This window comes from Emys orbicularis, chromosome 1 (genome assembly GCF_028017835.1).
Source record: "Emys orbicularis isolate rEmyOrb1 chromosome 1, rEmyOrb1.hap1, whole genome shotgun sequence".
NCBI classification, from domain to species: Eukaryota; Metazoa; Chordata; order Testudines; family Emydidae; genus Emys; species Emys orbicularis.
Genome location: NC_088683.1, coordinates 255,997,967 through 256,025,656, shown reverse-complemented (window position 1 = coordinate 256,025,656; position 27,690 = coordinate 255,997,967). Strand labels below are relative to the sequence as shown.

Here is a 27,690-nt window from a genome sequence, read left to right as displayed (position 1 = left end):
AGACCACTTGAAAAATCGCTGAGGGATAAGAGCGCTTTATTAAAAGGTAAAAAAAGCATTGGGGTGCGGGGTCTGGCCAGGACTTATGGTGCAGGAGGGGGCTCAGGGCTGGGGGTGCAGGGTCTGGGAGGAAGTTAGGGTGCAGGAGCAGGCTGGGGGTTGGGGTGCAGGGTCTGGCCAGGAGTTAGGGTGTGGGAGGGGGCTCAGGGCTGGGACAGAGGGTTGGTTTGGTGCGAGGGGCGCAGGTGGGGATGTGGGGGGGTGCAGGAGTCAGGGTGGGCAGGGGGCTGGAGGTGGGGGGGTGCAGGAGTCAGGGCTGGGAGTACAAGGTCTAGGAAGGAGTTAGGGTGCAGGAGTGGGCTGGGGTGCAGGGTCTTTCCGGGAGTTAGGATGCAGGAGGGGGCTCAGGGTTGGGGCAGAAGGTTGGGGTGTGGAACACTTACCTGGGGCAGCTCCCATTTGGTGCGAGGGGTGCAAGAGCTCCCGTTTGGTGCTCAAAGTGGGGGTGTGGATGTGGGGTGGTGCAGGAGTCAGGGAGGGCAGGGGGCTGGGGTGTGTGTGAGGGGGGTGCAGGAGTCAGGACAGGGGGCTGAGGGTGTGGCTGGGGTCATGGGGGTGCTCCCAGCCCCCTGCCCCAACCCAGCCCATTGCCCTGAGCAGCTCACAGCAGGGGGCTGGGGGGGGGGAGATGTGCGGCCCCGCTCCTCCCACTCCCTCCTGGAGCGACCTGAGCACCAGCAAACAGCTGTTTGGCAGTGGGGAAAGCCCTGTGGGGGAGGGGCGGGGACACAGCACGCTCAGGGGAGGAGGTGGGAGCTTGGCTGCCAGTGGGGCAGAGCCTGCAGCAGGAGCCAGCAGGACTAAGCTTCTGCCCCCGCAGCTGCCTGGCCCTGGGGCCCTCTGTCATTGGGGGGCCCTGTGCCAGGGCACCCTGTGTTTCACTGTAAATCTGGCTCTGGGTATGGGCATAACATAGATTTATATAGTAGCATAATGATCATTTTTATCTTATTATGTATCCCTTTCCTACTGGTTCCTAACATTCTGTTAAGCTTTTTTGACTGGCACTGAACATTGGGCAGATGTTTTCAGAGAATTATCCACAATGACTCCAAGATCCTTTTCTTGAGTGGTAAGGCCTCATCATTTTGTATGTATAGTTGGGATTATGTTTTCTAATGTGCATTACTCTGCACTCATCAACACTGAATTTCATCTGCCATTTTGTTGTCCAGTCACCCAGTTTTCTGAGATTCCTTTTTAACTCTTCACAGTCAGCTTTGGTCTTACCGATCTAGAGTAGTTTAGTATCGTCTGCAAACTTTGCCACCATACTGTTTACCCCCTTTTTCAGATCATTTATGGATATGTTGAACAGCACTGGTCCCAGTACAGATTCTTGGGGGACTCTGGTATTTACTTCTCTGCACAGTGAAAACTGACCATTTATTCCTACTCTTTTGTTTCCTAACTTTTAACAAGTTACTGATCCATGACCTTCCTTCTTATCCCATGACTGCTTGCTTAAGAGTCTTTAGTGTGGGACCTTGTAAAAAGCCCAAGTACACTATATCAGCTGTATCACCATTGTCCAAATGCTTCTTGACTCCCACAAAGAATTTGAATAGATTAGTGAGGCATGATTTTCCTTTACAGAAGCTGTGTTGATTCTTCCCCAACAAATCGTGTTCATCTAATTATCTGATAATTCTGTTCTTTTACTATAGTTTCAGCCAATTTGCCTTGTACTGAAATTAGACTTACCAGCCTGTAATTGCCAGGATCGCTTCTGGGAACCTTTTTTTTTTTAAAAATCGGCATTACATTAGCTATATGCCAATCATCTGGTACAGAGGCTGATTTAAGCAGCAGGTTACATATCATAATTAGTAGTTCTGCAATTTCATATTTCAGCTCCTTCAGAACTCTTGGGTGAATACCATCTGGTCCTGGTGACTTACTAATGTTTAATTTATCAATTTGTTCCAAAACCACCTCTACTGACACCTCAGTCTGGGACAGTTCATCAGATCTGTCACCTAAAAAGGATGGCTCAGGTGTGGAAATCTCCCTCGCATCCTCTGCAGCGAAGACTGATGCAAAGAATTCATTTCGCTTCTCCGCAACAGCCTTGTCTTCCTCGAGTCTTCCTTTAGTCCCTTGATTATCCAATGGGACCACTAACAGGCAGGCTTCCTGCTTCTAATGGCCTTTAAAAAATTGTCTGTGTCTTTAGCTAGTTGCTCTTGAAATTCTTTTTTGGCCTGCCTAATTATACTTTTATACATGACTTCACTAAAGGTAAACGATTTTCAGGGAAAAGTTTGTTTTTTAAGTTGGATCATATCCCATAACATTGCTCCAGTGAGAGTTCCATTAAAACAATAAACATGGTACATGCTGGTGAAGCTGTGAAAATAACCACATTACAATTTTTCCAGGATTAAATTGCCTAGCTGCATTATGTTATATATTGCACACATTAAAGAGCTATTTGATGCAGGTCTGCTCTTTAAATGGGTTCACAACACATTTCTAACTACCTACACTCAAAAGGAATTCAAAAGCTCCCTTTGCTTGCCATTATTTATGACACAAACTGCAGGTAAAGGATACAGCAACTCAGTATATTGTCAGTAATGAGTGGCAAAAGAAAACTGCACACATGACTCAATTTGTAAAGTAGCGGTCTTTTCACTTACAAACTGTAAAACACAGAAGTAACAAACGATACTAAAAAACTGATTTTCAGTGACAGCATCCTAAATTTTCCTTGCTTTCTACTGAAGTTTTGGATAGGATTTTTAGAAGTGGCCACATTCTAGACCACAGTGTGCTTAGTACTACATAAGTGTACAATGAGTAGGGTGCAAGCAGCTTACCTTGCAGTCTGTGAATAAGGGCCAAGCAGGCCCGACATGCAGGAGGGAGTCTGCTCTTCACAGCAAGGGCTCTGACTAGCATTCTGCCTCTCAGTGCTTCTCAAAGCATGGTGTTGTTCTACACTGCTCTCAACATAGGGCTGTATCTTAAAGGCATCACAGAGATCTCTGGCAGAGGTACACTATTCAAACGTCCTTTCCCATGACACACACAGAGTACAGTAGGAATGATACTGCTGAAAACCAATCGGTCTATCTCCAACTTTAATGGGGAGGTGGGTTGGAAGAAGGAGGGGAACACGTGGCTGAAATCCCCCACCCTCAAATAAGTTAAAATGTAAAATTGAATGGCAAAACACCACAACTGTTTTGTACAAACATTAACTTTAATGGGATTTCTGATTCTACACAGTTAATTGTACTTTTCTGCTTTTACATACTGAACTGTGCATTAATACACAAAAATGCAATATTCTGGGCTTACATAATATTTTGATTTAGTCCGATTTGCATCATTTCTGTTGTTAAGCTGCAAACTGGAAATGTGAAATAAAGTGATTTCTTTTGCATAACTTTCCCTTTCCTGGCTATTTCCAATTACTACAGCAGAATTGTCTGAGAGTGAAAGGATGCTGTGCAATTATTGACCCATAACTTCACATGTACTTATGCAGTTCCCTCCACTCTGATTGGCACTGAGAGTCATGTATGACTACTTCTCAGTAACTGTATGTATGCAAACTCCTTAATTCTAGACAGCCAAAGAAGTGTGTAATCCTTATAGAGCTATTTCTCAGCAAAACCTAGAGAGATTATGCAAAGACAAGTGCTCTGGCAAACTACTTCCCTCAGAACTCTCCGGTTCAAGTATCAATAGCAAACATGGCTGCCTTAGCATTTGAACTATTAGCTCTCCTCCACTCCCAATAAACTATTCCTATCACCCCGAATAACTTCAGAGATTACATTTAATTTATTCTTAAAAGGATTTATGCATGAGTTATTCAACTTTCATTTATTAACTCTGAATATGTTAACTACTGCATAGAACAGGAAGCACACTCAAGTTATTTAAATAACATTGACACTTAGTGTTGAAATAGACTGCCTTAGAATAGACCAGTTCCTGTCTAGCACTCCAAATGCAGCCTTACACATAATGCACAAGCTGTTCAGATGATGGCTTGATCTCACCATGGTGCAGGCTTTAAAATAGTCTCTGCTTGGGGTGGATTATTGCTGAAAGGCCTAACAGAAGCAGTGTACTTTTAATTAGGGTTATGAATAAGAGGATGTTTGCCCGGAATGTAAGGAAAGAGTTTCAAGTATAAGGGCGTGGCATCGAAGGAGGACTGGATACAAAACTGGGAAAAGGAAGATTGACACTAGATTGGAGGCTTGGCAAGAGCACAGGCAACAGGAGAAAATGAAAGAAGAGATAAAAGTAGGGGTGGGAAGCCTGGAGGGAGAGGATGAGGAGCATGAATTTAATTCAACCTGCAGAATGGGCAAGATGGTGGAGCTTTCAGGGATGATAGAGAAGGGAAGGAGAGGGCTTGGCTGGGTGGCAGGGAAGAAAACTCTTATCTTACTATGGATGTGCATTTCTCCTCCAGCCCCATATTCTATCCCGCATAGCTTGGATTGGAAAGGACTTCTTTCACAGTACTTCAGTTCTGCACTGTCAGACACCAGATGCTATCTGGTTTAATCTCAGATCAAGTGTTTTTTTCAATTGGTTATGAAACACACAAGATTAAAAACAAGCCCAAGGTGCAGTTCTGCAGCAAAATGAAAGAAAAAGGCATATTTTGATGTAGGGCTGTAGTTTTCAACCTTTTTCCATTTGCGGACCCCTAAAAAATTTCAAACGGAGGTGCGGACCCCTTTGGAAAGTCAAACTGTGGTCCGCGGACCCCTACCATAGAAGTCTTAAACTGAAAGCTGACTGAATAGAATTCAAATATAATGTTACACATGGCATTTGAAGCAGTATGAGAAAGGGCAATAAATTGTGGGCTTCTATGGTAATGACAACACTTTTGGGCTATGACCTGTAGGTGGGGGTACGGACATACTTTTGATTAATCAGAAAAACTGAATGCCTGTTCTGGGATCTGAAACTTTATTTTCCATAGTCACTTTTCATAGACCCCTTAGACATAGTCTGTGGACCCCCAGAGGTCGGTGGAACACTGATGTAGGGCATGCTCTCATGAAAGGGAAGGTTGTGACACATTTTAATGGATGCTTACGTTTATTGAAAGTGAAACCCTGAGATTGCTTTATGTTAGTAGTAGTTTTTAGTGGATACAGACAAAAGACAAAATCCTTGCAAATGCGGCTAGGAGCACTGAGTGATGCACGCATTAAACTGGCTACGTCCCATTCAGCATCACCATTATTTTTGTACTGATTCAGCTCAAATCTTATGCATGAAAATACACTTTATTTGACCCTGAGAAAGTGAGCTCAGAATGGATTTGCTGCGCACTGTATGCCTGCATGACTCATAGTGGCAATTTATTTGAGAGAATAAAAAGTGTATGTATCGATATATCCTACAGTATCTACTTCCCACATTCCCAAGTAACTGCAGTCTGGCATTGTTTTTTAAACTAATATTCATGTTCTAGCAATGACACTTAAAAAAAATAACTATCCAATGGAAAACTAGAAAGATAATATTGTTATTTCCTGTGCTAGTGAACCATATATAAAGCATATAAAGTTTTGTTATACCAAATTTTGAGTAGCTGTCCTCCCTGAAGGCTGGGCTCCCCGTTTTTACATCTGTCAATGTGCAAATAAAGCCTCTAGAGGAAACAGACACATTTGAGCCTGCAGTGTCATTGATACACAGATGACATTCAGCTCCAAGTCTTCTTTTTAATCAAACCCAGATTTTACAGTCACATTACTTGTCCCAGTATCTGACAAAGATAGGTATTTGTATGAAAGCAAATTAGTCATGCCACAACCCATAAAAGGAGGAAGTAAAGCTTATTAATAAAAGGAAGCATTTGGATGAATGGGAAGTGTTTTAATTTTACTTAAAAGCACTAAAATACCATGTGTCACAGTTACCAGGCTAGCTGCACTGCAGTCCCCTCTCTGGGTCTCAGAGTACATCCCCACAGGTGACAAGTCTCAAGCTGTCACCTCTCTCAAGGTAGAATCATGCAATTCTGCCACTCAGACCAGGACTTGTGTGCTAACTGTGATTACCTCAGCAGGTCTGTCTTAGCTTCTGTACCCGCAGTTTTGCCCTTGGCAGCTGTGACCAATGGTACAGCAACCATATAACTTTTTCAGAATAAAGTATCATTCCTTCTTAGTAGGAACACTACAGAGCACAAGAGAACAAGAATAGTCTATGTGCAGGGATATCTATCTGCAGCTTACCCTCCATGATAGCCAGGTAGCCCAACTTCTTTAGACTCCCTCCTGGAGACTCTCTGTGTCTCGGTCTGTTTCCCCACACTGTGCCTGACAACTGATCCCACCACGATGTTGCTCTCTAGAGAGGGACTTTATGACTGGTTAGTATCTTTTTGATCTTAGACCCCCCCAGCCCTGGCAAAATAAGCCTTTTAACTTTGGTTCAGCCACAGCAGGTGGGACCTCCCCAATTAATAGCCCAGCCATAAGTCTCTTAACGACCTTTGAAGTGTTTGCCCCAGAGGTGTCTTATCTCTAGTCACTGTCTCATTTCCTGCTTGTTTTTCCTAACAGACTCTTTTGATTTAGGATACGTCTACACTACAGCAGCACAGCTTCGGTGCTGCAGTTGTGCTGCTGTCAGGGGTGGCTCCAGGCACCAGCGCTCCAAGCGCGTGCCTGGGGCGGCAAGCCGTGTGGGGCGCCCTGTCAGTCCCTGCGAGGGCAGCAGGCAGGCTGCCTTCGGCGGCATGCCGGCGGGAGGTCCGCCAGTCCCACGGATTCGGCGGCAATTCGGCGGCGGGTATGCCAAAGCCGCAGGACCGGCGGACCGCCCGCAGGCATGCCACCAAAGGCAGCCTGCCTGCCATGCTTGGGGAGGCAAAAAAGCTAGAGCCGCCCCTGGCTGCTGTAGTGCTGTTGTGGAGATGCTTCCTACCTTGATGGAAGGGATTAATCCACCCGTCCAAGAGGTGGGAGCTAAGTAGATGGAAGAATTTTTCCATCGACCTAGCCGCCTCTACACTGTGAGTTAGGTTGCCCTAACTTCGACGCTCAGGGTGCAAAATTTTTCACAACTTGGGCAATGTAGCTAGGTTGATCTAATTTTTAAGTGCAAACCAGGCCTTAGCTCCATATAGTCAGACAGAATCTATCCCCTATAGCGCTCGGACAATCACAGAGCACATATAGCATTCATAAATTAATGCAGAGCAGCCCCCACACCCTCCACACCATGGTTATAAATGCTTAATTTACCAACCAAACTTGAGCATTACTAATGGATTTGCAGATCTGTGAGTTAGTCATTGGAAGACTTTGTTATTGCTATATATAAAAAGCAGCCGTGGCTGCTAATGCCACACAAGTTAAGTCTGTCAGCATTGTCATTTATAAACACACTTCATGAGCTACAACTCAGCTGTACAAATTTGTTGCTGGAAAAGAACAAAAGAAGCAGAAGAAAAAGCTTTCCAAGAACAGATGTTTTCAGGCTTTTTTAACTTAAGAGACAAGGCATGATGAATGTTAACACTTGAAGGAGCAATCTGGGGACGCTGAATAAATACAGACATTTAAATAAATAATTACAGACATGGGCTGGGATTTTCAAAGAAGCCAAAGGGAGCTGGGAAACTAGCTCCCATGCAGCTTCAATGAGACTTAAATGCCTAATTCCCATTGGAACCTTTGAAGTCAGAAGTATTACTTTTGACTGTCTCTACTGGTGTGGCCAAAGTGAGGCTCATGGATGTCTACAATGGAACCTACTGCCCCCCTCCTCTATTAAGATGCAGATGGACATAACTCCAGGTCCCAGAATGCGACATTGAACTGTTTGATCAAGGAGAAAGGCCACTTGGACCAAACTGGAGTATCATATACTGAGTCCTATAGCCTCTGTATTTCCTGAAGCAAACAAGAGGTGTTGGCATATGGCATTTTCAAAGAGGCTCTGCATGCAGCCAGACACCTGTGCACACTAAGTGGTGGTGAAGAGGCATAGCCTCAGGGACAAGTGCACACCACCTTTTTCCAGAACGGAATAGGATGTGCTTAAGGGACTTGGTTGCACACATGCGCCTCAAAGTTCTGGACAGGCAGACAAAAAAGTTCTCCAATCCTCCTTTCGATGGCCACTGGGCCAGCCACTGCCAACAGGGAAAAAACGGCAACTAAATGTGTGCTGAGGAACAGGGACTCTGTGTGTGTGTGTGTGTGTGTATGGGGATGGGGGGCCAGAGATTTTTGAAGGGGAGGGAAAGGGAGTGAGGAATGCCAGGATCTACTGCGCGCGCACACACTTTTTGCCTGGCATACAGTGTTGTGCAATATGTGCACAACAGTAATTAGTACATATTAATGTGACATGAATGGAGCAGGCCACACAGCCTTATGCATGTTTTATTTTTCATTGTGGGAGTGAGTCTGCACTATGCACTCAGGCCAGAGTCATAGCTGAATGGGCTGCAGCCTCACACTCTCTTTATAGGATGAGCCTATGGCTTAAGTCTCTGAGGGTTGGATTAGGAGGGAGCAAGACGCTGGCTGAAAACTCCCTCAAACAAAGCCAGTTCCTTCAGGGCCCACTGCAAGTCCACAGTGGAGTGATGAATAACTCCCTAGAGCAGCATGGGAGCATAAGCTAGAGTTCTTATTCATTTAGAGGGGGAGCGACTGGGGACACCGCCAGCCTAGCACAGTGTCTGAATCTGTATTTTTCTAATCCACTAATGCTTCTCCTTCTAATCTCTGTGACAGAGATCCAGCCTGGGAGATTGTGTGGTGGCAGTTGCCAGAGCCACCACCGAACGCTGATAAACCACAACAGCTTAGTGGTTTAGGGCTAAATGACAGCATTGAATGCTTCCAGGGGAGAAGTTACACGTTTTCTTTGTTTCCTTTGCAGAAGCTAAGAAAGCCTAAAGTGCTTTATGGGTTTTATTTTCTTTCCCTACTGTTTAAATATTCAGTGCATAGCACTTCTAATGATCCATTTCATTGACTTTTTTTAGACAAAATGCACCTGTCCAGCTTGATGCTCATGGTGTGTTCCAGCAGACCAAGGCCCCAGCTGCTTTCAGGCCCGGCAAAACTAGAGGTGGCGGCGGCGGCAATGTGCACAAAGGCAGAAGGCAAGTGTAACAGGGGTCTGACACAAGGTGTGTTGACAAGAGACTGATCTTTATTTCCTCGTGCCAGTGGGTATGTCTCAGTGGGTAAAAAGGGTGCATCAGGTCTCTGGCCAAGCCTAATTTTCAGTCTGCTGGCACAAACATGTATTTGTCTTTTGACAACCAGCACTGTTGGGGGTACAGAAAGTTTGCTCACATCACAAGTTTTTTTGAAAATTTGGCCCACTGGATGCAGCCTTCGGTCTCCTGGGAAACTGAAAATCTGGATTGTTCTGGTCTATGTAGTATATAAGAGTATTTATAGAATAGCTCCAACCAGTTATTTCAGGACAGTTTCTATTTTCTAAATATTACTGTTAAAAATAATAAACTACAAACAATCCTGTTAAACAACATTGGCGTTTAAATTAAATCCACAAAAGCCAGGAAATGAAGAGTTAAATGAGAGAGCCTGGAGTGTCAACCTGATCTCACAGAGTCTGGCTATTGCAGAATACTGTACGGCATGTGCAGGGATAATACAAAATGATTAGCACTACAGAAAAAGCTGAAATAAAAGAAATAAAAGGCATGAGAAAAGCTTTAAAATGTGATTTGCTTAAAAATGCCAGATGTAATCATTTTAGGTTCTCTTTCACATATGAGAGCTTTATCTTATTTGCTCACTAAAAGTACAATCTCAACCTTGCTTTAAGCACTTCCATGTCCTATTCACAACAAAGCCAAGAGCCTTGACAGATCTATAATGGTAGTTCCATTCTTCTATTTCATTGAGTCTCTACTTTTCATTAATGAACTATTTCATAAAAGGAAGGTTCCACCCTCCCTTCCCTCTCCATCATCCTTCCTCTGGCATTTTCCATCTACACAGATCATAGGAGGAGATTTCTTTGTTAAGCAATTACTGTGTTCTCTCCTTATATGGCTAGAATCAAATTGTGCCTGAGTGAGCGAGGAGTCAGCTGGTGGAAAAGTCACATAGCAGGAATCTGCAAGGGCTTTATATATCCAGCTAAAACAATCATTTAAAAAGATACTGCATGAAAAATTCCAGACTATTTTGCAGTGTTGTTTCTGATCTAATCATCTCTCCTTTCCTTCTGCACTTGCTTTCTTTCCCTCCTCTAATGACATGTTCGGCCAACATAAACTGTACCAAAGGATTTTAAGTGTTTTATCCACATGCTCATCTTCACTGCCTCCTCTTCTAAACTCCAAACCTCCATGCCCACTCACAGTAGTGAACAACATACTGGGGCACTTCCAAGGCTCAGCCAGATCAGGAATGGCATGCTCAGATAGGTTACAGAGCAAATAGCAGGAGAGTGGGAAGGACCATCAGTAGAATAAAACTTTCCTTAGATTCCTATTTACAGGTTTTGCTTTGGGGGCCAGTGGGTTTTAAAATTGTAATATGGGTCATGGGAGCTGTGATCTGTTATCAAGGGCTCAGAGGTTAGAAACTAAATATTTCTGAATGTTGAGCTAATACATACAATTTATTGAACAATACCTTGCGAATCAAGGTTACAGAATGCTTCACAAACCAATTTAAAATATTTTCAGTGTCCACTAAAAGCAATAGTCTTAAATCCAAGGTCACATAAACAAAGATTTGAATAGGGATTTAAATCTTGTCCACTCAGATGAATATTAGAAAGGAAATTCCATACCCCTGTTGGTATGTAAGATGCTGCTGCTTACACATCACATATATACAGCTTCTTGGTAGTACAAGACCTGAACAATAAGTAGAAAGGCAACGACCAATTTCCCATTGTTACCATCATCTAGCACTTCAGGAATTTAATTTTAAAAAACCTTGTTACAATGTTAAAGGTCCGATTTCACTGATGAATGGAAGGGAAATCTGATGCAAAGCACCTAGCTGTGTCAGTCAGTTTACACATCGCTGCCTCACCATGTTTGTACCCATGTATTGGGGAAGCGGGGGCAAATCTGGGCAGCTATCCCATAGTCCCTCAGCAGAGGTCTGACTGCCAAAAGACATGCACTCAAAGGCAATAGCAGCACCTGGGGCAGCGTACTCTGGGATGTCCTATTACCGACCGCGCTGGGAAGGACAAGGATCAACCAATCTGGTCACTCAGGCATGAGTAACAGATCCTGTCTATGTTGCAAAGAACAGTGTTACAGCATGTTTACAGGATGATAGCCATGTGCTAGCCCTAGGCTCCTGGCAAGGGCAAAACACCCAGCTGCCATGGTTACTAACATTTCGAGCCAGCCATATCACTGCTCGGTAATAAGTCTGGTTGACAGCTAAAGTATAAACGGGGCCTTTTAAATCAAATCATTAGGTTAATTAATATTGAATCTGTGGTTATAGCTCCAAGTGAAAAAAGTAAATAATGGGTGAATGGGGAAACAAGACAAGGGTGACTGGAAGAGAATAAGCTGATGAAAGCAGGCTGCATGTTGGACTGAAAAGTGAGAAAAGGAGGGAGCAAATGAAGAGAAAAACATTGAACCAGGATAAAAATATTCTGCTAAATACACATTCAAGCCAGCTAATTTTGTTAAGAGCTTTTCCTCCTTGGGAAAAAGACTTGCTATGGAGCCAGCCCTTTTAAAATCCATCCTACCACACTTTAGTTCTGCCTCAGGAAAAGCAAGCATCGAAACACATTTGAGAGGTTTAAAGAAGAGACCACTCTCCTTTCTCATGTCAATAAAATGAATCATTTATTTGGGCCATTAACCCAACAAGACTGGTTTCAGCAAAGTTGTTAAAAAAAAAAATCCAGGCTTAAGTGGAAGCAGGGAGTTGGCCTTTCTTTCATTGTCTGTGTTTGCCCTAATATAACGACAGTTAAGATCTTGGATGCTATCACTAAAAAGTTCTCACAGCACCAACAGCATAAGTGGTTTGGGCCCTGACTATTTGAAAGATTGCTTCTCTCTGAGTGATACTGCAGCAGTTGCAATCAGGAGAGGCATTCAAGTTAGCAGTCCCTGGGTTTAAAACGTAGGGAATTACTCACAAGGGCTCTCTGTGGGTATTCTAGGGAGCTGGAGGTATAATTTCCAGCCTCAATCAGAGCTAGTGCACTAAACAAAGAAATGTAGCCAAAGTGGCCCAAGCGACAGGACATGCTAGCTGCCCGAGTTCATAGCTAGGGTTTCAGATGGGATCATACTTGGTGCAGCTAGCCCTGCCCATTGTAGCTACACTTTTATTTTTAGTGCACTAGCTTTGATTGAGCTATTGCAGGTATATCTACCTGAGCTAGAAACTACACCTTCAGGTCCAGTGTAAACATAATCTAAGAGGAATTTTGGAACTCACTCCACTCACTTGCTTTGGGGTCTGACAGAACTCAAACTTATTAGCCTCAGAGCATTTATTGCAAATCTCATTTCTTCTGGGTTTTTCCAGCGAGGAGTTGGTGAGAACTGGGGTAGCTGATTGTGAGTTTGCTGTTATAATTGCTGGTGGACTTTTGATCACGATACACGCTATGTAACGATCTGTCACTATGCAGGTTATATTGTGAAGGCACTTGGCTGTTATAATCCTATTAAAGTACAAGGACATTTATGATATCCTTTGTGGTGTTTCTAATATTTATACTGCACCTACAGTTGGGATAAGTGATTGTTTAAATTTTAAAGTAATAGAGACAACCACCTAACATATATTTGGGTCTTTTCAGGAAAAACATAATGCAACCTATAAATTGATGAGCAAATCTCAAATAAAGAAGTAGGAGATTTAAAGTTTAGAGCTCAAAAATATTCAATTTTAATAAGTGATTTGGTTCTTTAAAGTAATTTTTAAAAATGCTGTATTATAAACTGTTTCCATTTGACATATTCCTTCATAACACAGTATTTTTACTAATTTTAAAAAGTGCAAATCATTGTCAAGTTACCGTTATCGTTCTATAGTTACATTTCAGATCTTACCGTGTTGCAAGCTTATGGCAAATGACACCAGTGTCTGTTATAACTTCACTCAGTCTCAGCTCTAGGTGTACCTTTCCCTGAAATACAGAATGACATAATGCCACATGAAAATTACAGCATTATATAGCCAACCACAACATTTCAGCTTAAAAACAAGCAAGTCTGTCACCATCTGCAATGTCAAAAAGAGTTTAATTATTAGTTAACTAAATAGCTATACAGTCTCAGCAGTATTTTTTACTAGTCAAGTGAAATCAGCCGGCAAACCTCCTAATTCAACTTCAGTCCATAAAAATCTGTCCCTTACTTTACCTCTGTATATTATAGAAATTGAGCAATACAGATTCTCTGGTTTGAGTGACTAACCTGAGACTAAAAATATTTCATTGCAGCTTTATCTAATTTTAATGTTTTAAAGTTTAAGCACAGATTCTGCACCTCACCAGTCAAGAATAATATCATATTAATGTATGATAACTGGATATGCCTAAGCCCTATGTTTTCAAAATTATGGACCTGCATGTGCAATCTATTATAAATTGCAAAAGAAAAAGAGGTACTAGGCAGGGAAACTAAACAAAAATACAAAGGCCAAGCACATTAGTAGTTTTAAAATCATATATCACCACAAAGTTTTCCAGTCATTACAGTCACAATGTTAGTTATACAGTACCGTAACTCAGGCCAAAAATGTACTTTCATATAATATATAATCATATAAGAAAGCACTCATCTCAGTAACCTTTACTATGTCTTTAAACATGAGCCTATGGTTTTATTGAAGAAAATTCAGCGGCTGTCTTTACTATGTGTACAATAAAGTGGAAAATGTTGTATGATTTGGCCTGTCTTGCTGACATCACGTAACCGGCCAGTCATCAATTTGAATTCAACACGGCCAAAACTGAGCACTTGATTTTTCATCTCCAAAAACCTTCCTCTCACTCCATTCTTCATTATCATGGAGACCACCACCGTCCTCCCTCTTAGTTCCTCAGGCCTGTAAACTGGGAGTCATCTTTGACTCAGACCTCTCTCTTGATTCACACATCCAGGCTGTATCGAAATCTTGTTGCTTTGTCCTTCATGAGCCCTCCAACATTTGATCTTGTCTCTCTGTCCACACCACTAAAAATTGTGCTCAGGACCTCACCTTCCATTATGACTACTGCAACCTCCCCCTTTTTGACCCCAATGCCTACAAACATGCCCCTCCTTCAAGAAGCTTCTGCTGCTGCTGCTAAAATCTTCATGGATCATCAATTCTGACACTCATCCCCCTTCTTGCTTCCTAACCATTGGCTCCTCTTACTCCACAAATAGAAGCTTCTTGTCTTTGTCTTTAAGGCCCTTCACATGTTAGCCTCACTTTACCTACCTGATCTATTGTGACGTGGATCCCTCCCTCACTCTGTCAAGTACCCAACCTTCAACATCAACATCCTCCAATCAGTTTCTCCCTCAGAAAGTACAGAAGTGTCTCCCAACCCCAAGCCAACCCTTATTAGCAGGAAAAAATTCCTGCAAAAATCTGCAAAGCCATTACTTTAACCTCCTTTAAAATCCTTCCTTAAGACTCAATTGTGACACAGTGCCTATAAAACACATAGATGACAATGGCTATACAAGTAATGAGCTTCTTGTATGACAGTTTTCTTCCTTTACTATTACCTTGTTCTCCCTTCCCCATTTGTTTCATCTATATATTGTGGTTTGTCACAATTTAGATTGCGAGCTCTCGGGGGTAGAGGCTGCTGCTTTGCCATGTGCTTGTACAGTGTGTAGCAGAGTCAGGCCACAATCCTTTGTTGGTGCTTTATGTGCTACCTCAGTACAAATTAATAGCAACAACAAACAGCAATAAGTTATCTTTAAAGGAATTAAGAGTACTAGAGAACATGTCCCTTTCACAGAAAATCTCAATATGTTTAGCTGATGTTTTTACAGAAACATTTCTGGTAACCTCAGGCACTGCTGAGATTGGTCTCTGAACAGAAAGAACAGAATTCTTCAAAATGTGCAAGTGAACATGAATGGAACGAGAGGTTTACTTACTGTGATGGTTCAAAACGTCAAAAAGGTCTGAATTCCACAAATAAGATGGCAGTTTCCTATTTTAGAAATTTTTAACTTTAAATAGTTGACTCAAAGTTAATGGCAATTTACATATTTCCCCCACTTCAATGAAATTTTAATAAACTAAACTAGTCTCTTTAAGAAGGAAAGACCCCAAACGTTGTATTAGCTCTTCTTTGTTTTTCTTTTCTAAAGAATTAGAGAAAGTCAGACATTTGAAGAGTGACAAGCCTTTGAACAGCAGCTCAGAGGTCATGGCATCACTTAAACTGGCAGTCCTGTGATTATTCCCAGAATACCTCATTACTTCCAGTTACCAAGCTCAGGTGTGGGTGTGTACCTTAATGTGAAGCTGTGCTAATATGCCTGGATGTTTAATTCAGAGATACAGTTCCTGTGTAAACAGCATGCTTTTCCCCATGTCAATTATGCCCTTAAGCAAAACACAAGGACCCATCTGAATGAATTGACTCATGAGCATTGCCATTCGGCTGGCCTGCAGAGTACTGGATAATGCATTTCTTTTAAAGAGAAGACAGCAATTTATGTTTAAAATTCATGTTATAATCCAGCCATTTAATAGTTAAAAAGGGGTGTAAATCACCAGTTTAAAAATATATTTAAGCCACTAAAGAATCAGAAAGTTGTCATCTTGCCTGTCTCCTGACAATGCATAGACAAAGGACGTGCTATTATTAGGATGGTAGTATTGAGAGGCCCAGTTGTACTAGGTGCACAAACAAAGACAGCTCCTACAGTCAATATAGACCAGACAGAAAGCGTGGAAGAAAAGAGGCATTTATCCTCCTTTTACAGAGTAGGAATTAAGGCACTGAGAAATTAACTGTCTTGCTCAAGTTGACACAGAATATTTGTGGCAGAGCCAGGAACCAAATTCAGATATTCCACGTCCCTGTCCAGTGACGTCGCCACAAGTCTATCCTTCCTCTCAAGCTCTATTCAGTGAACAATTATACATGGAAATTTAGAGGCTTGGACAGTTCTGAAGTTGATTATATTAGTCACTGAATACATTTGTACAGAAAATATTCCAGTCCACTCTGTTCCTGGAAACCAGTACATTTACTAATATACCCTTTACCAACATTTAGAAATACTGTTTCTGCTGAACAGGTAGAAATGGAACACATATTCATTTAACTGCTGATCAGCATTTCATTTTTCACAAACAATGGAATGGTCTGGAATGCCATAATGAGACCAACTGGGTCTCGTGTCTCAATTCTTCATTCAAAAAAATAGTCAGCAGATTGAGCTTCTTGTAGGGAAGCAGCAGCAACGATGACAGGACTCAAATAGAAAACAGTAATATTCAGAGTTGTGGAAGTAAAAAACAGTGGTATTGCTAAAAGAGTACAAAATATTGCACTGTATAACCACTCTTTGTAAAGAGTCATTAAATTATTTAAAGTTCAAATTCTGCTGCTGTTTACAGGTGCACAGCTCTCACTGGATAACACAATAGGAATTGTGTGTACTTATTCAAAGGCAGAATTTTACTTTACATTATTAGAACTAAATAACTTTAGTTTTTCCTCTAAAGGACAGACCAAATTCCATAAACTTGTAAAGCAAAAAATAGAACAAGGTACTGTTTTTAAGTGACTCAGGGAAAACCTTTCATTGCCCATTTTAATTCAGCTGGAAATGTAACCGTTAGTTACTACAGACTGAGATATATCAAAAGACAGATGTAAAGCAACCAAAATTATATAAATGCTACTTATGCATCTTATGTTTCCAGCAGTTGCAAATTTGTGGTTTAATTTTAAACACAGTGTGTAAAAAGGGGGGGGAAAAACACACAAACCACAGCTTATCCTATAAATGATCTTATATTGCCAAGCTGAGCCCTACTAGCTTGGGCTTCTTCTACCAGCTGAAATGCAATGGTGATACCCCATAATAAACATCCCCAGAACCATCATGCATTTTTCAGAGTTAAATATCAGAGGGACAATTACCAGTGGATTTCTCTAGGTAAGATTATGTGCTATACAGAATTTGGCTCCTAACATACAATGGTCAAGCATAGACTATAAAATGTCTAAGCTACCTCAAACATGGAACTGCATTTTGCTTTTACCTACTGTCATTGTTAAGGCAAGAGTTAAAAATCATTGATGTACAGGAAAAACCTCTGGACCACACCTGGGCTCTTGTGGACAAAGGACTCTGACATATGCCTAGCAGCAGAGTGGGGGCTATCTAGTTTATTGCACTAACTGCAACATGCATGATTACCTGCCTTGTGGGCAGGTGGTGTATGTGTGCATTTGGTGCAAGGAGCTCGTGGCCCTCATAGACTGAGTACGGGCTCTGGAGACCAGAGTGGCTACACTGGAGGAGCTCAGGGAGACCGATCAATGTACATAGAGAAGACTTTGTCAGGATACAGTAGAGTGGTCTCACCCTGAGTCTGAGAGCCTCTGTGCTGTTGAGGAGGATGGAAGTCTCAGGGAAGAAGAACATCAAAGTGTAGCGGAGGGAAATGATTCCATAGTTGGCTCCCTTCTTTCAGATGATATCATGGTATCCTCTCACACTGAGGATACCTGTCTACGGGAGGGAACCCCAGTTATTAGGAAGAGAGAGGTAATAGTTATGGGGGATTCCATCATTAGAAACATAGATAGCTGGGTTAGTGATGACCGGGAGAGCGGCCTGCTGAATTGCCTACTGGGAGCGTAGGTCGCGGATCTCTTCAGACACCTAGATAGGCTTATGTGTAGTGCTTGGGAGGAGCCAGTGGTCATGGTACATATACCAATGGACATAGGGAAAGGTAGGACAGAGATCCTAGAGCAGGGGTGGGCAAAATATGGCCCTTCAGATGTTTTAATCCGGCCCTCAAGCTTCCGCCGAGGAGCAGGGTCCGGGGCTTGCCCCACTCCGTGCTGTGGCTCCGCATGGCTCCCGGAAGCAGTGGCATGTCCCCCCTCCGGCTCCTACGCGTAGGGGCAGCCAGGGGACTCCACACACTGTCCCTGGTCCCAAGTGCTGCCCCCGCTGCTCCGATTGTCTAGGAACCGCGGCCAATGGGAGCTGCAGGGGAGGCACCTGTGGATGGGGCAGCACGCAGAGCCGCCTGGCCACGCAGGAGCCAGAGGGGGGACATGCCGCTGCTTCTGGGAGCTGCTTGAGGTAAGCGCCACCCGGAGCCTGGACCCCTGAGCCTCCGAGCCCCAACCCCCTGCCCTAGCACTGATCCCCCTCCTGCCCTCTGAGCCCCTCGGTCCCAGCCCAAAGCAACCTCCTGCAACCCCAACCCCTCATCCCCAGAGCCAACACCCTCAACTGGAGCCCTCACCTCCCCCCCCCGCACCACAACCCCCAATTTCATGAGCATTCATGGCCTGCCATACAATTTCCATACCCAGATGTGGCCCTTGGGCCAAAAAGTTTGCCCACCCGTCCTAGACGCCAAATTTAGGCTGCTAGGTAAGAGATTGAAGTCCAGGACCTCCATGGTAATATTCTCTGAAATGTTTCCAGTTCCAAGTGCAGGGGCAGTTAGACAGGCAGAACTGCAGGGTCTCAATGTGTGGATGAGACGATGGTGGAGGGAGGAGGGGTTTAGGAACTCGGGAACCTTTTGGGAAAGGAGGAGCCTATACAGAAATAATGGGCTCTACCTAAACCAAAATGGAACCAGATTGCTGGCATGTAAAATTAAAAAGGTTGTAGAGCAGTTTTTAAACTAAGGGCTGGGGGAAAGCCGACAGGTGCAGGTGAGCACATGGTTCGGACAGAGAGATCCTTTAGAGAAGGCTCTATTAATGGAGATTCTCTATATCCTTTCCTGCTTACTAGGATGGAAATTGATAAAGTACAGGTAGGAACTGAAAAGAGAACAGTCGAATGAAAAAGTCCCATGTGATTACCTCACATAATGGCAGACAGCTAAAAAGTGACAATTTTTTAAGTGCTTGTATATAAATGCAAGAAATCTAAATACTAAAATGGGTGAACTTGAGTGCCTGGTATTAAATGAGGCTATTGGTATAACAGGCATCACAGAAACTTGGTGGAACTATGATAATCAGTGGAACACAGTAATGCTGTACAAGGGTACAAAATATATAGGAATGACAGTGTAGGCCATGCTGGTGGGGGAGTGGCACTACACATGAAAGAAAGCATAGCGTCAAATAAGGTAAAAATCTTAAATGAATCAAACTGTACCATACAATCTCTATGGATAGAAATTACATGCTTGAATAATAAGAATATAGCACAGGGTAGGCAACCTATGGCATGTGTGCCGAAGGCGGCATGCGAGCTGATTTTCAGTGGCACTCACACTGCCTGGGTCCTGGCCACCAGTCCGGGGGGCTCTGCATTTTAATTTAATTTTAAATGAAGCTTCTTAAACATTTTAAAAATCTTATTTACTTTACATACAACAATAGTTTAGTTATATATTATAGACTTACAGAAAGAGACCTTCTAAAAACGTTAAAATGTATTACTGGCACGCGAAACCTTAAATTAAAGTGAATAAATGAAGACTCGGCACACCACTTATGAAAAGTTGCCGACCCCTGATTTATTATAGCAAAAGGGATGTATTACTGATAACCTGACCAGGATGGTGACGGTGATGCGAAATACTCCAGGAGATTAAAGACGCTGTAATAGAAAACTTAATAATAATGGGGCTTTTCAACTATCCAAACACAAGGAGAGAGAGAGACTCAGAACAAGTTATTTCATACTTGCCTTTCCAAAAGTGATTTTTAGAATCTGCTATGTGCTATTGTTTGGCTCCTGACTGCTTTGAAACCCTGGTGTGCATCTTTCTGGGATGTGCCTGTCCCCAGAAACTGCTGGAGTTACAGAACAAATGGCTAAGGATTCATGTAAGTAGCAGTTTTGAAAAAGTTTCTAAATCTCTCTCTCTCTTATGTACTTATATGACCTCCGTCATCACAGTAACCACACCTCACAATCTTTAATAGATGTAATCCTCCAACAACTCTGTGTGGTAGGGGAGTACTATTATCCCGATTTGTAAAACTGAGGTGCAGGGAGACTAAGCAACTTGTCTAAAGTCACACAAGAAGTCTGCGCTGGAGTGGGGAACTGAACCTCGGTCTTCCGATTCCCTGGCTAGCACACTAAATACTGGACTCATCCTTCCTCCCTAAATATATAGTATAAAAGGCATGCACAGTCTACCCTCTTGGAATATAAAATATTGACAGGTTTCCAGAATCTTTCAATATACCTTTAAACCACTACTTAATACCCCTATTATGGGCCAGACCCACTGGATAGAGAGAAATTACTGGTACTTTTGATGTCCCAGAGTACCATATTCTGTGCTGTGACAGCAATTAGAACCTAAAGAATTTTTTTTAAAAGCACATTTAGAATTGATCTGTTGAATGCCTTATTACAGATGCTATTTGGGAGATTCAGCTGTAATTGTACAATTTAATTAATTTTCCAAAAGCCTTCATACTTCATTTTTAGGCAAGGGAGATATTTGGGGCTAGACTGCACTAACAAGTTGTCCCTTCAATTTCTGGTGTTCTTAGAACATAAGAACATAACATAAGAACCGCCGTACCGGGTCAGACCAAAGGTCCATCTAGCCCAGTATCCTGTCTACCGACAGTGGCCAATGCCAGGTGCCCCAGAGGGAGTGGACCAACAGGCAATGATCAAGTGATCTCTCTCCTGCCATCCATCTCCATCCTCTGACAAACAGAGGCTAGGGACACCATTCCTTACCCATCCTGGCTAATAGCCATTAATGGACTTAACCACCATGAATTTATCCAGTTCTCTTTTAAACGCTGTTATAGTCCTAGCCTTCACAACCTCCTCAGGTAAGGAGTTCCACAAGTTGACTGTGCGCTCCGTGAAGAAGAACTTCCTTGTATTTGTTTTAAACCTGCTGCCTATTAATTTCATTTGGTGACCCCTAGTTCTTGTATTATGGGAATAAGTAAATAACTTTTCCTTATCCACTTTCTCCATATCACTCATGATTTTATATACTTCTATCATATCCCCCCTTAGTCTCCTCTTTTCCAAGCTGAAGAGTCCTAGCCTCTTTAATCTCTCCTCATATGGGACCCATTCCAAACCCCTAGTCATTTTAGTTGCCCTTTTCTGAACCTTTTCTAGTGCCTGTATATCTTTTTTTAGATGAGGAGACCACATCTGTACGCAGTATTCGAGATGTGGGCATACCATCGATTTATATAAGGGCAATAATATATTCTCAGTCTTATTCTCTATCCCCTTTTTAATGATCCCTAAGATCCTGTTTGCTTTTTTGACCGCCTCTGCACACTGCGCGGACATCTTCAGAGAACTATCCACGATGACTCCAAGATCTTTTTCCTGACTTGTTGTAGCTAAATTAGCCCCCATCATATTGTATATATAGTTGGGGTTATTTTTTCCAATGTGCATTACTTTACATTTATCCACATTAAATTTCATTTGCCATTTTGCTGCCCAATCACTTAGTTTTGTGAGATCTTTTTGAAGTTCATCACAGTCTGCTTTGGTCTTAACTATCTTGAGCAGTTTAGTATCATCTGCAAACTTTGCCACCTCACTGTTTACCCCTTTCTCCAGATCATTTATAAATAAGTTGAATAGGATTGGTCCGAGGACTGACCCTTGGGGAACACCACTAGTTACCCCTCTCCATTCTGAGAATTTACCATTAATTCCTACCCTTTGTTCCCGGTCTTTTAACCAGTTCTCAATCCATGAAAGGACCTTCCCTTTTATCCCATGACAACTTACTTTACTTAAGAGCCTTTGGTGAGGGACCTTGTCAAAGGCTTTCTGGAAATCTAAGTACACTATGTCCACTGGATCCCCCTTATCCACATGTTTGTTGACCCCTTCAAAGGACTCTAATAGATTAGTAAGACACGATTTCCCTTTACAGAAACCATGTTGACTATTGCTCAACAGTTTATGTTTTTCTATGTGTCTGACAATTTTATTCTTAACTATTGTTTCGACTAATTTGCCCGGTACCGACGTTAGACTTACCGGTCTGTAATTGCCAGGATCACCTCTAGAGCCATTTTTAAATATTGGCGTTACATTAGCTAACTTCCAGTCATTGGGTACAGAAGCCGATTTAAAGGACAGGTTACAAACCTTAGTTAATAGTTCCGCAACTTCACATTTGAGTTCTTTCAGAACTCTTGGGTGAATGCCATCTGGTCCCGGTGACTTGTTAATGTTAAGTTTATCAATTAATTCCAAAACCTCCTCTAGTGACACCTCTGAGGAACTGTCACAGATTGATTTGTCACCTACAAAAGCCAGCTCAGGTTTGGGAATCTCCCTAACATCCTCAGCCGTGAAGACTGAAGCAAAGAATCCATTTAAGTTTCTCCGCAATGACTTTATCGTCTTTAAGCGCTCCTTTTGTATCTCGATCATCAAGGGGCCCCACTGGTTGTTTAGCAGGCTTCCTGCTTCTGATGTACTTAAAAAACATTTTGTTATTACCTTTGGAGTTTTTGGTTAGCCGTTCTTCAAACTCCTCTTTGGCTTTTCTTATTACATTCTTGCACTTAATTTGGCAGCCTTTATGCTCCTTTCTATTTGCCTCACTAGGATTTGACTTCCACTTTTTAAGCAGAAACTTCCACTTAATAAAATATAATGGAAGGCACTTTATAAATATCATTGACCACAGAAACTTGGCTCACTATAGGGATCTAAACTATTTTTGTCTGCATGTCTTCTTTCCCAAACTTCGGTGCCTGGCAGTGGAAACAAACTAGTTAAGCAGAGAGTTGCTCAGGGGTCAACCACATGCAGCTCCCTCTTCTGAGAAAAACAGTTAAATCAATTCAGCTGTGCGAGTGAGAGAAAACTAGGGAAGAGACAAAGGGGGCAAACTCCCCCCTGACTTTCAGAATATCAGAAGAGAGCCACTGATACAGTATTTTGTCCAGAACTCAGTCACGAGAGCTCCACAAAGAAACAAAGAGCATCTCTGGTATGGACAGGAAAATGATCGAATATCAAACATTCCATTTTGTTTTCAGAATTCTCATAATTAGCACTGCCACCGCCACCAGAGGCTTTGAAACTGGACTACAGTTTACCACAGGTGTGCAACCATAGCCAAACATTTTCTCCTGTTGGAACTCACCAGCCTGAGCTAATAGTCTGTCTTGGACGGGTCATTTGATTAGATGAGGACTCCGCTTCCAGTCCCTAGCTATTTCATAACTGAACTTATGGCTGAGCTGCACCAACAAAATAAAATATTGGGGCATAATTTGGGATGCACAAGAGATCTTACTATATGGCCTACATCATATACAACAGGTCTGTGACATAACAAATCCAGCCTGTTGAGGGTGCAGGCACACAAGCTGTAACACACTTCATTATGGAATTAGAGATGCTGGGCATCTTGCAGAGGTCTGGTTGGTCTCCAAATGTACAATTTAATAGATAAGAATAAGATGTTTCCCAATTGCTAAGAAACTGCAAAACATCTTCAAATGGCACGATGTTAGCTTTCCTGTTTCTCTTAAGGAAGAGGAATAGCACCCCAACACATTCAGATCCTGCCAGTGGATGTGTTTTCCTTTTAGTCAAATATTTTTACATGGTACTGTGATGAATTGGGCATAAGTCTATACAATTTATGAAATCTGCGCAAGATTATGAACCTTTGCGCCTGTCAGGCTACAAACTCCATTTGGAACATGCAGACTTTTGCCTTCTCTCTCTCTCTCTCTCTGGTCTGTATGGTCTCCATGGCTGGTGGCAAAAGAACAATAATGACTCTTGAACACCCAATCGTTGGAAATCTATTCACTGTAGACAAAAGACTGGTCCTTGCCCAGAAGAACAGGGTAAGCAGGGGGAAGTCCACTTGGCAACAAAGTCAACTGACAGAGTTTGTGCTCATATGGAGTAAATGGCAAGGGTGCCACCTGACACATGGGGGCTAAAGGTTTTAAAAGGGCAGAGGCTAGTCTGCTCTGGGGTCCATTTTTTCCAGTACACGAGGGAGAGATCATTCACCATGTGACACCCTGCCTCCCTACCTTTCTGGACTCAAGATGGTTCCCCAAGAGCTCACAAGATAAGAGTGAGATAGAAAATGAGGGATATTGCAGTTTCAGATACGTATTGTTTTGTATGATCTGTACTTAAGAGCATAAAGGTGTTAAGACTGGGTAAAGTGTGTGTTTTGACTGCTTCACAACTACCGTGTGCCCCATAGACAGAGTTAAACTGTAACCAGAAGCTCCACACCCTTGGTGGAGCTCTGGGAGAGCGGCAAGTTTAAGTACCAGGGAATCTGAAGGGAGAAGCGCTGCGTCCAGACTGGCTAGCGTCTGGACAGGAGGTTCTGACACTTGGAGGGGTGCCAGATAGGTCTGCACTATGTGAGTGTCCCTAGAGACCCCAAGATTAGGGCAGTGGCTGGACTCCGTTCAGGCTCCAGGAGCTTGAAGCACCCTGGGATTCCAGAGCATCAGAAGCTTGGAGTCCCCTCACAGCAGCACTGGTGGGCAGTTAGGAAGGGGCTCTTCCTAGGATAATGGACAGGTACATAATGAGGACTTTAGCACCTGGTTTTCGTTTCCAAGACAGAGCATTCTTCAGACATAAAATTCAAGTATACTATTTTGAAACAATGGAAATTTCTTATCAAGAACAGGTGCTCCTCATTACACACCATGCTTCAGTCTAGCTTGTAAAAAGTAAACAATAAACCAGAAAAATAAAATTAAAAAAGGAGAGATCTATAGTCTTGCTGTTCAGTGCTTAGAAGTTTGAGTGCAAATCTGGACAGACAGAAGTCTTGTCACAATGAAGGATCTGGTCACTAACTGGTTCTATTTCCCTGGTTCTCTTACACAAGCTAGTTCTGTGAAATTTACACTTGGTGGGCATATAACTCAGAGTCATCTGCAACTGCATCAAAACATATTTCTTATCTCTTCAAAACAACTAAAAGAGAGCCACTTTTGAGAGATGAAAGGGTCACACCCATTTATTTCCGGTGCGGTGGAAAGAAAGTTAATATAAAACTGGAAACAGCTTCTTCTTTTTCTAATTTTTGAATAGCCTGTGGTTACAATATATTGCACATGCAGGCATTTTGACACTTGCCAATGATTAACTTTACTGAACTTATTTACATGCATCTAGCAAAGAGAGGAGTTGAGCATAATGAATGCAGATGCTGCACAATGGGTTCATTATATTTGAAACTAGCAATGTTTAACACAGCAGATAATTCTATACATCATTTGAACAATACTATTATACACAATCTTTTTTAAAATCAGTTTACTAGCCTTTGTTATCCTCAACTTCCACCCCAGAAGCCTAAAGAACCTTATCTCATAAATCAGAGCCATAAAACCTTAATCCAAGCAATCTAATTTGCATATGTAAGAGAAGGTTACTTACCATAACTGGAGGTTCTTCGATATGTGTAGTCCCTATCTGGATTCCAAATGTGGGTACGCATTTGCGCCATGCGCCGGAACTGTTCATAGTAGTGTCCATTGACCTGCACGTGCGTCATGTGTTGACCATGTGGTGCGTCTGAGGCTCTAAGAGGCTGTAAGAGGCTCCATCCTCTCTGCTCCGGGCTCCTCTGCTTCCTGATAAGAGGGAACTGGAGCGTGAGATTGGAATCCAGATAGGGACCACGGATCTCAAAGAACCTCCAGTTACGGTACGTAACCTTCTCTTCTTCTTTGAGTGATGGTCACTATGTGGATTCCAAACGTGGGAGAGTAGCGAGCAGTGGTCAGCATGGAGGCGGGCGCGAGGTCTCACCAGAAGACACAGTCTGAAGGACGGCCTGGCTGACAGAAGCATCCAACGCCGAGGCGCGGGTGATGGCGTAATGGGTGGAAAAGGTGTGAACAGAAGCCCAAATGGCTGTCTTACAAATGTCATTCTAGGGAACATCTGCCAGGAAGGCCAATATTGCAGTAATGCCCGGGCAGAGTGGGCCGTTACTCCGGGAGTGGGGGGTGACTCAGGAGACCGTATAGCAGTCCAGGATGCAATGGGTGATCCACTTGGAGAGTCACTGTGAAGAGAGGGCACGACCCTGGCAGCACTTCACGATGGCGATGAAGAGAAGATGTTCAGAAGGCGCAGGTGCACTGGAGATAAAAAGCCAATGCCCAGCGAACATTGAGAGCCTAGAATGCATGCTCACTGGGAGAGGTGTATGGTTTAGCGTAAAAGATCAGGAGGTGCATGCACTAGTTAAGGTGAAACGGGGAGGCCACCTTGGGTAGGAACTTGGGATGGAGGTGGAGGGACATCTTGTCTTTGTGGAAGATGGTGAATCCGCCATCATGGCTGCAAGTTCGCTAACTCACCATGCGGAGGTAAGGGCCAGAAGAAAGATCACTTTATGGAGAGGTGGGCGAGAGAGCAGATTGCCAGGTGTTCAAAGGTTGGCTTAGTGAGGGCAGAGAGAACAAGGTTGAGGTCCCAGGAGCGGGTAGATTTATGCACAGTGGGGAAAGCGTTGAGAAGGCCATGGAGGATGTGGAAGGTGTTTGGGTGCGTGAAGACATAGGAGCCATCCACAGGGGGAAGAAAAACGCTAATAGTCATCAGGTGCACATGGACGGAGGAGTGGGAGAGGCCCAACTGGCAGAGGTGGAGGAGGTGGTCTAGAAGAACAGGAATAGAAGTGGAGTCGATGGAGTGATGGTGATGGCGCGCCCACAAAGTGAAAATGCCACTTGGCCTGATAACTGGCCTGAGCGGATGGACATCGGCTCTGTGTAAGGAGGTCATGGACGGGGGCAGAGCAGGAGTCATCTATGCATGAACTCCATCCAAATACCAGGCCGTGAGATGGAGAGGGCCCAGGCTGGGGTGACGCAGGCAGCTGTGTGCTTACATGAGGAGATTCGGGAGGACCGGAAGACGGACTGGTGGGTGAACAGAGAGGTGAAGGAGATCTGTGTACCAATACTGGTGAGGCCAGGAGAGGGCAATTAGAATGAGCATTGCCCGGTCACAGCAGACCTTGTGCAGGACTTGGGGAAGCAAAGGGACAGATGGAAAGGCATAACAGAGGTCGGTGATCCATGGGAGGAGGGCCCGGGCTGAGAGCACCCCTGGAGAAAAAAAGAGGGGAAGTTTGTAGTTATCCAGGGTCGAAAAGAAGTCCCAGTGCAGCATTCCCTGGAAGAGATAGCAGAGAGTGGGGTCGTGGAGTTCCCACTCTTGGCTGACATGGAAGGAACGGCCGAGAATGTCTGCCAAGGAGTCACTGGTGCCTGGGAGGTGAACAACATGCACAGTGATCCTGTCCTGGAGGTACCAAGTCTCCTTGCATAGGGAGGAGGATCTGGCTCAGCCCTGCTTGTTGATATAGACAACCACAGTCATGTTGTTGGACAGTAACTGAACATGCTGCGATTGGAGGAAGAGTAGGAGACCTCGGCAGGGAAGACGGACAGCGCAGAGTTCTAGGATGCTGA

General features: G+C 43.3%; 1 protein-coding gene across 1 annotated transcript in view; it reads right to left on the bottom strand.

Moving 5' to 3' along the window:
- RASA3 (RAS p21 protein activator 3) overlaps window positions 1-27,690 on the bottom strand; it is a 201,074-nt gene that overhangs the window by 57,205 nt on the left and 116,179 nt on the right. Inside the window, exon 5 of the mRNA XM_065405324.1 lies at window positions 13,109-13,185. Within this exon, the coding sequence (XP_065261396.1) occupies window positions 13,109-13,185 (77 nt within the window). The remainder of the gene's footprint in view (window positions 1-13,108; window positions 13,186-27,690) is intronic.